The 11,329-nt window shown below is 39.1% G+C and overlaps 1 protein-coding gene across 1 annotated transcript in view; it reads left to right on the top strand.

Moving 5' to 3' along the window:
- Positions 1-8,209: 8,209 nt before the first annotated feature.
- Positions 8,210-11,329, top strand: part of RTTN (rotatin) — a 75,655-nt gene continuing 72,535 nt past the window's right edge. Inside the window, exons 1-3 of the mRNA XM_057378153.1 lie at positions 8,210-8,309; positions 8,909-9,096; positions 10,259-10,457. Of these exons, the coding sequence (XP_057234136.1) occupies positions 8,279-8,309; positions 8,909-9,096; positions 10,259-10,457 (418 nt within the window). The 5' untranslated portion in view covers positions 8,210-8,278. The remainder of the gene's footprint in view (positions 8,310-8,908; positions 9,097-10,258; positions 10,458-11,329) is intronic.

The following is an 11,329-nucleotide window of genomic DNA, read 5'->3' as shown; positions in this document are numbered from 1 at the left end:
AATGAAGATTTTATCTTTGAGATCTGTAGGCATAAGAAAATGTACATATTTTTCCAAGACTGTTTAATTGTCTTAACAAGCTCTGAAAGCTTGCCAAAAATTGAGAAGTCTCACATTGTGTTACTGTCCAAGAACATTCATGCAATTACAGCTTTTGCAGATGTCATGATGTCAGATTTGTGGGCAATGCAAACCACGTGATTTTCTACTGACTTCACAAACATCAATGTGCAGTATTAATCTCTAAAAGTTACTGTGCCTATATAAAAGCATGCAGTAACAAAAGCAATAGCAATACTTAGAGGATGAGGTATGGTATTGCAATATACCTCGAGTTGAAGATTCAGTTTCAAAGCCTAGGAAAGTCACATGAGAAATCTAGAAATCATATTTGTGTTAGGAACAATACTTATAAGTCAATAAGAAGTTATTAAAAATAAGTCTAAATTGTCAGTTCATGCTTATACCACTTCAAAATTGTGTRCAAGAAAGAAATATTTTTATAATTTTTATTATCTTGATGACAGCAAATTTTCCCAGGATATTTCTTTTGAATTGAGCATAAGATAGACACAATCTAATTCCATTGAAAATGATTTCAACATATGACTACTATGTTTTCAACATTTTTTCAAAAGCTAGAAAAGTTGAGAACATAAAGTATATAATTTCAACTGCATCTCCTGTGAAATCTCTGCTGTACAAGTATTTCCTTTCAGAAATTGTACCCTACTCAAGCCAGAATACAATTTACACAACAGTTGCTTCAGTAATTTTCTCCTTCTTGTAATTTCTGYCTGATTTGAATCTACAGTGTTTGAAGGATGCAAGCCCCACGCATGAACAGAAGGCCACCTCTTTTTTTGTGTGATGAGAACCACAATTTTGAGAAATGTGGTGATTCTTGAAAAGACAGGCTAGAAACAGAATCTGATTTCCTCTTTCTTTGGCACCATTTTTGCTTATTTATTAATTCTAGAGGAAGAATAACATTGGAGAAAAGCAATAAATGGGAGGAACTGAACACTGGCTTCTCTTTTCTTCTGAAGTTAATTAATGGCCAGGCTTGTGAAAATGACTAGGTGGCTGGCATGTATAGGGGTAATGACATGAGTTTGGAAAATTAACTTTCTGAAGTAAATAAAGGGTATTACATAGCTTGCAGATAATATTATTASTAATTAAGAGTGATAATATTGAAAATTATATTGAGCTTTATTAATGTTTACCCGAAGTTTTTACAAGTCCATAAATTAATGATACAAAATGACTACTCCATCAGTATTTTAGAAAGAGTTATTTCCTGTTTTGACTTAGACTTGGTAATTTAATTGCAGTTACATCAGAATAAAAACAAAATGTCATAATGTGGGCTAAAATGGGAATATCTTCCCAATCAAAAAACTCATTACTTAAAATGTTTTTATCCTTTGCAATGATGTATAATATTAGTATCRGTAGAAAAGATAACCTCCATGACAATTTTACAGTTCTCTTACACAAGAATATACTGTTTTCCAGAACTGCAAAGCATCTTCAGATGTTTAATATTATCCAAGCAATAAACTACAGAAGAGCTCCCTTTAGAATAAACTTTCTCTATGAAGGAAAAGTATGTGCTAAACCATGTCGTAGAATATATAAAGGCAGTAGAAAAGTGCCCTGAAATGCTGGATGTTTTAGTAATATCAAAGGTTTTATCAGTGGTTTATTAATTTTAAATGACATAACCATAGAACTTGTTCATAAAAAGGAAAACATATGTGTCAATTACATGCTCTGAGCCAAAACTCATGTGTAATGCACTGCACCCTCAAGAGAAGCAAACCAGTTATGTATGTTAGACATTGCCTTGCCAGCTCTTTCTGTGAAGTGGATGCAGATTCAATTAATGACAGTTTTATCCAGCCTTTTCATTTTGGAAAAAACCCTCCAAACCCAAAACATGTCAATGTACAGTTTAATTTGGCTTTATATTTCTGAGGGAAGAAGTTGCTTACTACCTGCGAAAAGGTCATTAAAAAAATCAGATGAGAGTAAGAAATGCCTTCCCAGGGAACACTGATCCATCTGTCCCCACGTGATGACCACAGACACTGCTGGGGTAGAGCTGCTTCCCCTGTGCCAGTGCCCAGTACTGCCCAGAGACCACAAGAACAGCCTTGGTATGTCAGTGGGCACATCCCTGCCTGTGCTTCCAGTATCTATGGGCCTGTTCTYCATTACTTTACCAAATCTTTTCTTTTGGAGAGGTTTACTGGTATTGCCTGCATCAACAACCCCCTGTGGCAACAAATTCTGCGAGTTCAGCATCCGCAAAAATGTGGGTTTATATGTTTTAAACAAATATCATGGAAGATTTTCTCACTTAGGTTTTTTAAAGACCTTTTGTTTTGCAGCGCATGGTAGTCATTTATATTGCTATTGACTGACTCACCAAATACAATAATTTGTATGAAATTAAATTGTCTAGCTATTATTTAGATGCAACTGTTTTTTCTGCACCACTCTATAAGTCAATTGCATATCTGCATACGCAATTTAGAGTAGAMTATTCATCCAGTTAAATGGAAAATTAAATAGGAAAACAGAGAAATTAGAAAGTCTCATTAGGAAAGAAAATATAAACAATAAATTAATAATATCATAAATGAGCTTCCAAATTTGCATCTACTGTGCTGCAAATAAAAACATTTGTAACATGTACTTAGGTTGGGTATTTTGAAACTGAAACAGTAAATTCAGGAATTTACATTAAAGTACCTGTCTAGATTATGTCACAAATTTTAAGATAATGCAATAATTACTATTCCTGGCTGCAGAAAGCACAAAAAATAAAAAGGGTTTATACATGCAGCTTCACTGGCATTTACAGAAAACCTTTACAAAATTGCTATCATCCTACTGATTTAAAATACTAATTTCAGTCAGTTAAAGCAATAAATACACAGCTACTCTGTGTGTCCAAGTTGTCTTTATTCTGTACAATAGGTCTGCTACAGACTGCACACATATAGGTAACCAATACTTGTCTTTTTTATTTTCTGTGGCAGTAGTTGTTGGTTTGGTTTGGTTTTTTATTTTGATTTCAGATACTGCTGCATTTTTTTTACCCATAGTAGCTATGGAACAGAAATGGATAAGAAAGCTTGGGGTGAAAGCAAGCAMGGAAGGCCTTCAGGGCTAGAAATGATACTTTTAAATGGACTCTGAAACAGAGAGGTAGATTGAGAAATAGATTAACATACAAAGATAATTTTCTCATGGGGAGGCTCTCAGCTCTTGTGCATTTCTGACCCCTTCCATTCCCATTACTCCATGTCTTCTTTGTTTTTGCAATCTTCTTTCAGCTGGCATTCCACAAGGTTCATTTTAACTGTAGCAGTCAGTGATGTTTGGCCATCACAGCTTCTATTTGGTGTTCCCATCAGAAAGGTACCTGGAACTCATGTTTTTTTGCATCTGACATGCCCTGATGTTTCTTTATTAGGTTGCTGCTCCTTGAAGTAGGTGAAAAACCAGACAGCAGAAAACTCCCAGAGAACAGGAAATTGCAACAGTTAAGCTGAGAAGTACCATAAAGATATTATCATTAACGGTATMAAGACCCTGTCACATAGAGTCTTTGATATGTTGATCTTCAGAGAACTTTCGGAATGTAAAAGGACAGAAGTCAGAGCAGTAAAGAAGGAAAAAAGTTATGAATAGACAGCTTTGAAAAAAGGATGCAGAGATAATAAGACTTCATCCTGTAATGAATGAGTCACAGAAATAATAAATAAAAGTAAAAGGAGGCTGAAAACTCCTTAAAAAAATCTCAGAAAAAGTTCTTTCAAGATCATCTCTATAACATTTAATAGAAGGGAAATTTAAAGTTACAGTGCATCCTATATTGAAAGTGCTATAAGACACCTTTTGTCAAAAAACCTTCACAAAACTCAGAATTGCAAAACCATCTTCAATTGGGCACCTACAGTTACATGAAAAAATGTCATGCACAGAGATGCACAATATCCACTGTTGTCCACCTTCAATCAGTTTACTGGGACAGAACCCATCTGATACAGAAGATATTTAAAAAAAAAGTTCTTTGAATTATAGAAACCAAGCTTGTGAGGAGTCAGGAGTAGGCAGCTCTTTAAAGTTCATCTTATGTAGAGTGCACTAAGGAAGGAACAAGGGACAATGTAAATGAGATCAGTGACTAATTTTCTCAGTGGTAGAACTCCTACACATTTTAACTGCAGATCAGTAAGAATATACGTGGTAGAAGAGATACCTATGTTAAATAATGCCAGTGGGGAGAAAAAAGTCAAACTGGCTTCAGAAGCAGTCATGGGAATATACAAACTAAAGGGAACAAGCAGGTAAGAGGGACACAGATTTGCTAGTGTGAGTCCAAAACAGGAGATGCAGACAGAGGGAGTTTGTGCTCCCAGTAATGAGAGAAGTAATCTTCCCCTATTTAGGTTGTTTTATAATGCYAGCAATAATTATTGAGCTCATCCACCACTTCTTTTCATTTTGAATATCCAGTAAGCTTTTCCCTCTGTGTGCGTATGTGTGTGTTTTTAATTAATTTTCTATGGAGGTATACACTTTTCCCTTAATCTATCACTCTTCCATTTGTAACAATGAAAATTTTTTAATTGAATACAGATAGYATAAAATGTTTTGCACCAGCTGATCCAGCATGCCCCTAGGTCAATTTAGGGAAAACAATCATCTCTTTTCAGGTCTAAAACAAGAGCAGCAAAACYGAAGCTGCTTTTCAAGGTTAGGAATACTTCTTAAAGTTTAACCTAATTAGGACTTATTTTAAGAAAATCTGACTAAARTGGCCACAATGACAGTGCAGGAGTTTACTGGCAATGGAGAGTGCATGTGTCTCCTCTATGAATMACTTTTGCAGCCCCTAACTCCAACACTGAAGACAGTGTAAGAAAGCTTTTGTTTTCCTGATGCAATGTAGATTGACCATGTTTAAAGAGGTGAGAAGGACCTGGATTGAAGACTCCTCTAGATGTGAATGATATAGCTTTCCCTCCCGAAGAAATGTTTTTACTTTGGGAAATGCCAGCTTCGGCAATTCCTTCTCCTTGCTGCAGAAATGAGATATGATTCCACTTTATTATTATCACAATTATCACATGGGGTGACATAAAGTTCCCACCAGTCCTGTTTGRGGAAATGTGAGTAGCCCTGCGTGCATCTGGTTAGAGCTCATCATATTTCATTGCACGAGCATATAGTGCACAGCTAAAAGGAATTKTTACTCAGCCAGTGATGCTTCTCTTGTAATTGCTCTTGAAAAAGCACTGATAGATCCATGTGAGTCTCCTGTGGAAAACAAACCCTTGTTGCAGCAATCACAGTACATTCATAATTAGCTTAATAGAGTCCCTTTGTTATTTTGTACTACAGATAGAAATACTGTCCTGAAAAACAACAGACGGTTTTGAGTTGCCATTAAGAATTTAAGAATCTTGATACAGCAGATGGAGGACATTAATGTGAGTTTACTGTGAAAGAGTASCACAGTGATGGTGATCAGGTGGAAAAACAATTAGCCATAAACTGAGAGGGCAGTGGCATACATCCTTTGCATGTGCTGCACTGCACYTTCACATTTTTGTTGGGTGCTGATAAAAATGTAGTTTCTCATGCAATACATGGTGTAACTCCCCCCACCCCCCATATTACAAGGCCATCTTCTTTTGTGCACCTGCACTTACATGCAAAAAAAAAAAAAATCTCAATTGTATACACACATCTAGCATTTGTTCACCTATCATCAATTTATTTTTTCCCAATTACAGGGGAGGAATGGCAAGGATAAATTTTCAAAAATAAGCTCAGCCCTCCTATTGGATGACCAACAATGCACCATGTGTCTTTACTGCATTTAAAAAACTCCTTTGTGAAACTGGCTTGTATTACAGACAAAGCAATGTCGTCCTACAGTCCAGAAAACTAAGTCCTAAGAAGAAAACCCAAACCCTCTCATGATTCACTTCCTACTTCACTCCCTCTCCCCCCCATCGCTTTGCTTTACAAGAGTCAGCAAGAGCTATTTCCAGAGTGCTGTCACATCAAAGTGATGTCCAAAAAGATAGGCTAGAAATAAAAGCCCATAGACCAGTGTCTATAGAACAGGTATTTGTTTATTGCAGTGCTGGAGGTGAGGGGAATCTCTCCACCTAACTCAACCACCTTTGTCAAGAGTTGTGTCTTATTTATACAACAAGCATTGCTCAATATTGATATGTCAGCATAACATACGTCTCCGGAACTAACTTAGACAAGATCACCTCATGGTTATAAACAGTTTTTCTGTACTGCACTTGTGCTTCCCCGCTTTAGGTGATCTTGGGGGTCTTCTTGCATCTGAACTTTTCAACTTTTCTTTCAGAGCATGCACAATCATGGTATTCCTTGGGCTTTCTGGATCTAACCAGTCTAAATTCTTCATCCTAYGCCTAATTGGTTTTCCATTCGTCAACTTCTCATTAGTACATCCTGCTGTTTCCCAATTAGCTATMCTTATCTATTTTTGAGGTTATCCACCTGGTGAGTTTTTGCTTATTTAAACATTAAGCAACTCCATTATTTAACATTAATTAACTCCATTTGGCTACTACATTGTAAAGAAAGTTATGATTCAGGTTATGTAAGTATTAAGTTATAATTTAGGTTATAGAAATATAAAAAAGTTATCATTCAGGTTACATAGATATTTTATAAATCAAGTTGTCTAAGATTCTTGCAGATTTGACCCAAGTTATATAGTGTGACATCAARTGTGACATCAGGCAGTACTCAGTTATTACTAGAAATGTAAATAGTAGAATTGTGTAATGGTTTAGATTGCAAGGGACCTTAAACATCATCTCGTTCCAACCCCACTGCCATGGGTAGGGACACCTTCTGCTACACCAGGTGGCTCAAAGTCTCATCCAACCTGGTGATGCCTGAAAAAGGCTTGGAAATAAAACTCCATAGAGCGGTGTCTATAGAGCAGGTATTTGTTTATTGCAGCACGGGTGTAGCGCTGGAGGTGAAGGGGATTTCTCCTCCTAACCCACCTGCCTTTGCTTCAAATTAGCACATATTTATCCAGTAAGCACGGTGTAACATTACCATTGTCACTGCTCCCATACACCCACTACTCTACATGGGCATAGAAATACACGATATCAGTTTTACAAGTGTGCATGTGTCATCCTCAATTAGGTGGTCGCGGGGGTCTCCCTCTAATGAGACACCATCATCTTCATCACGGTGGACTTCTGTAATTTCTAATTATTTTGCTGACTGTCCCATGCCTCTGCCAAGTTCTCATTAGTGCTCTCTGTTGTTCCTTGTTACAGCATCTCTCTGTCTCCCTTCTTCAGAACTTTTTTGATTTGCCATATGCCCCTTGGTGATTTCACATATCTATGTACTAATCCAGCTGGTTAAATTACGTGCAGCTGGTATACTATATGTTGCTAATACACTATTAAAAAAACTTATAGCAATATATAAGAAAGCTATCATTGATAATATATTGAAAGTGATTACACTGTATTTTAATAATATGCAAAAAGTTATTACATTCTTGTATTGATAACGTATAAAGAGGCTATAGAAAGTTTTCAATTAATAGGCCTCATAAGCACCTTGTCACTTTCATATAGACCATAAGTATCACTGGCCTTAAACACTAATAGGGTGTTGGGGCATCCACAATGTTCCAGGGTCTCACCAGCCTCACAGTACAGAATTTCTTCCTAGTTTAATCCAAACCCACTATCTTTCAGTGTGAAGCCATTCCCCCTTGYCCGGTCACTAAAGGCTCTTGTAAAAMGTCCCTCTCCATCTCTCTTGTAGGCTCCCTTCACTATGGAACGAATCAATCATCGCCTGGCGAAGCTTAGGGCTATGTCCCCTCACGCTGTCACCAAGTGCCGCACAAAAAACACTACACACCCCACCCGCAGAGCTGTAGACGCGCGGACCTTTAAGCGTCACCGCCGGCTCCCGGGGCGGGGCGGGGCGGGGCGGAGCGCCCGGCGCGGGGCATCATGGGAGCTGTAGTTCTCAGTGCTCCCGCCGGCGGGCSGCGGGACGATGAGCGCTCCCGGCGTGCTTCGCGCTGCGCGCCGGGTGGCGGGGARAGCGGCGGGCCCGGGGCGGAAGCGGGCGGACTACATTTCCCGAGATGCTCCGCGGCGCCCCTAGCCGGGCGGGCGGCGGGGCCGCGCGGCGGTTGAATGCGGGCGGGCAGAGCGGCGCGATGGAGCTGTCGTCGCTCGTCAGGAAGCTGGGTAATGGCTCCCTGTCCCTCCCGGCCCCTCCGCCTGTGGGGCTGTGTGCAGGGGGCAGCGTGCGGCCCGGCGGTGCTTTGCGGGAGCCCTCCCGCCCCTACGCGGTCTCTGCCGCCCCTCGCCGCTCTTTGCCATCGCTTCCACTCCGCTCCCCGCTGCAGACGGGGGTGTGCTGCGCTCACCTGGGGGAAAATGTTTCCCTAAGGAAACGCCAAAGGCTTCTTCYCCTTCGGATACGGAATATTTCGATTCAGTGGGCTTGGGTACTTTTTGGTCCGGTTGGTGAGTTCGAGGCAGCTTTCTTACCCACAGCATACTCTGGTAGAGGTTCTGGCACCGGATTGTCTGAGTAGAGGTGCATCTGACACCAGATTATTTCAGTATATATCATAATGCCTCACCGCTTTATGATCGTGCAAACGCACTTAGTAAGTTATTGCTGGTGAATGTAATCGAATTTGTCTTCGTGGAAGGCACAATACTGACAGTGTGAAAGCCCACTGTTTTTTGCAGATCTCTGGCAGTATTCCGTTAGTCTAAATAAGAAAAGTTATGTCAAATAATTTTATGGGTTTCATAATCCCTTTTTTTTTGGRCAGGTCATGARCTGACAGAGATAAGAGAGCGATCTCTGAAGACTATTCTGTTTAAATTAGATCACAACTTGATTTCCTATGCTGATCTGGTCCATGAGAAAGCACTTTTTCGTAACCTTTTGGAGTGGTTCAATTTCCCAGTTGTACCAATAAAAGAGGACGTATTAAATTTTGTGGACAGATTGATCAAGGTATGTTATACTAACATCGATTTCTTTTTAAAACATATGTCTTTAGAATGCCGAAGCTAAATACAGTTGGATATTGCTTTGTAGTTCCATGTAATGAGATTTTTACAGTGTTTTACAAAGACAGGAATAATAAACCCACTGTTTGTAGACCAAAATKAAAGCAATTTCAGCAACCTCAAGTGGGTCAGAGAGATAGCTGAGAAAAATATTTTTTTTCTGGATTTYTGGTTTAGTGTCTGTGCTTCTTCAGTTTCCATTTAGTGCTTTATTTTTAACTTGGGACATGATTGCAGGGAAGCAYTTCTACTATTTGTGGAAAGTAAAGATTTGAACATTGGCGCAATTGATTTAAGAAAGTTTTACWGAAACTTCAGATATCTCACATCTTTACATTCTTGTGTTATAATCACTAAACTGCAGGTATGCAGAGTTAAAAAACAACCCCTCTTTGGTAGCGATGAATTAGTGTCATGGTATAACCCCAACCAGCAGCCAAGCTCTGCACAGCCGCTTTCTCACTTCTCCATCAGTGGGACTGGGAAGAGAATTGGAATGGTAAAAGGGAGAAGASTCATGGGTTGAGACAAAGGCAGTTTAATAGGGAAAGCAAAACCTGCGTGCACAAACAAAGCAAAACAAGGGATTAATTCACCGTTTCCCATGGGCAGGCAGGGGTTCAGCCATCTCCAGGAGAGCAGGGGCCTATCACATGTAATARTGACYTGGGGGACAAATGCTKATASTCCAAATGKCCCCTCCTTCCTCCTTCTCCCRCTTTATATACTGAACATGATGCCACATGGTCTGGAATGTCCCAGATGTGTCTCTTCCCAACTTTCCACGCACTCCCAGACTCTTTGCCAGCATTATGGCATGGAAAGTGGAAAAGCCTTTGGCTCTGCATTAGCGCTGCTCGGCAATAACTGAAACATCTCTTTACTATCCACCTTGTGTTCTGCACGAATCCAAAACACAGCCCCATACCAGCCTCTGGGAAAATCAACTCTACCTCAACATAATGGTCTAAATTAATTAAGGCAAAAAATAACTTAAGAATTACAATTCTTTTCCTTCTTCCACCTGCTCCTCTCTATTCCCCACCCCCACTYAGAGACCTTAAGACTCTTCAAACTAACTCTGTCAGTTATTTGCCTTAATGTAGCACCCACCTGCTGCCCAGAACATGATTGGAATTGGTGCAGTGGAATTTTTCTCTCAGCTTCGCTCCGATGTGGATCCAAACTTGCAGGCTATAATTGATGGGATTGTGGATGGACTGTTTTTTCTTCCTTCTGAACGTCCTTCTAGTTCTTTATCAGTATGTTACCAAGCTCAATCTCAACCTTCTCAAGATCAACCAGGTAAATTACATATTTTGAACTGTAATTTATATTAAATTAAAGTAAATGAAAAGGCTATGAGAAGCTGATGTTTTCAGGCATAGTAGGCGAATTATTCCTGAGAGATCAGTGAAGTGTGTGGYAATCAGATTCTGCCAGAGACAGTGTGACCTTAGCTAAATCACCTGGTGGCATTCCTGTAATGGAATTCCCTATCYGTTTCCTCAGTGTTTAATATCTGTTTTCTGTAATGTACAAGGAGCATGACACAACTTCCAAGGACAGCTTTATGGCAACAAGTGTAGCAACTTCGAGTAATTCTGTAATTTAGCCAGCATGTTTTGCTGCTGTTTTTTATGTAGTAGGCTTTAGCTTGGAAAGCAATTCAAATCTTACAAGAAAAAAAAATTAGAATAAAGAAGTAGTTGATCCTAGTACAATGATTTTTAAAACTACAGTAGTTGTATGCACTATCTACTTAGTATTGAATAAGCATTTATTATGGAAAAATACATAAACATTCTTTAAAATGTTTCATTATGTGTGAAGTGCTATTGTTTGCATCTGTTATCTACCTCMTTGTCTCTCTGTTAAAATGATTACAGTGCCTCTTAGGTGTAGTCTAATCCATGTGGTTCTCCTCTTTTGCCTTAATAATTTTAGAACAGAGTTTTGAGGAAAATAACATATCATAGAAGGCCTTCATCGTTCTGGTTGTTGAGGGAAAGACACTGCTGTTATACAGTGCACATAGTGGTAATGGCCACTTCTGTTACTCATACTGTTCAATCTCAGAGATAAAAGTAATTTTTTGGTGGTTTCTGCAGCCCCTCTAATACTTGGAGTTTTAGGTCACTAGAGCTATGTGGAGCCTGGTGATTTATTTTTTTTGT

This window comes from Malurus melanocephalus, unplaced genomic scaffold (assembly GCF_030028575.1).
Source record: "Malurus melanocephalus ecotype Western Australia unplaced genomic scaffold, MMel_1.1 scaffold_342, whole genome shotgun sequence".
Taxonomy (NCBI): Eukaryota; Metazoa; Chordata; class Aves; order Passeriformes; family Maluridae; genus Malurus; species Malurus melanocephalus.
Note: the sequence above shows the minus strand (reverse complement) of the source record. Positions and strands in the feature narration are given on the sequence as shown.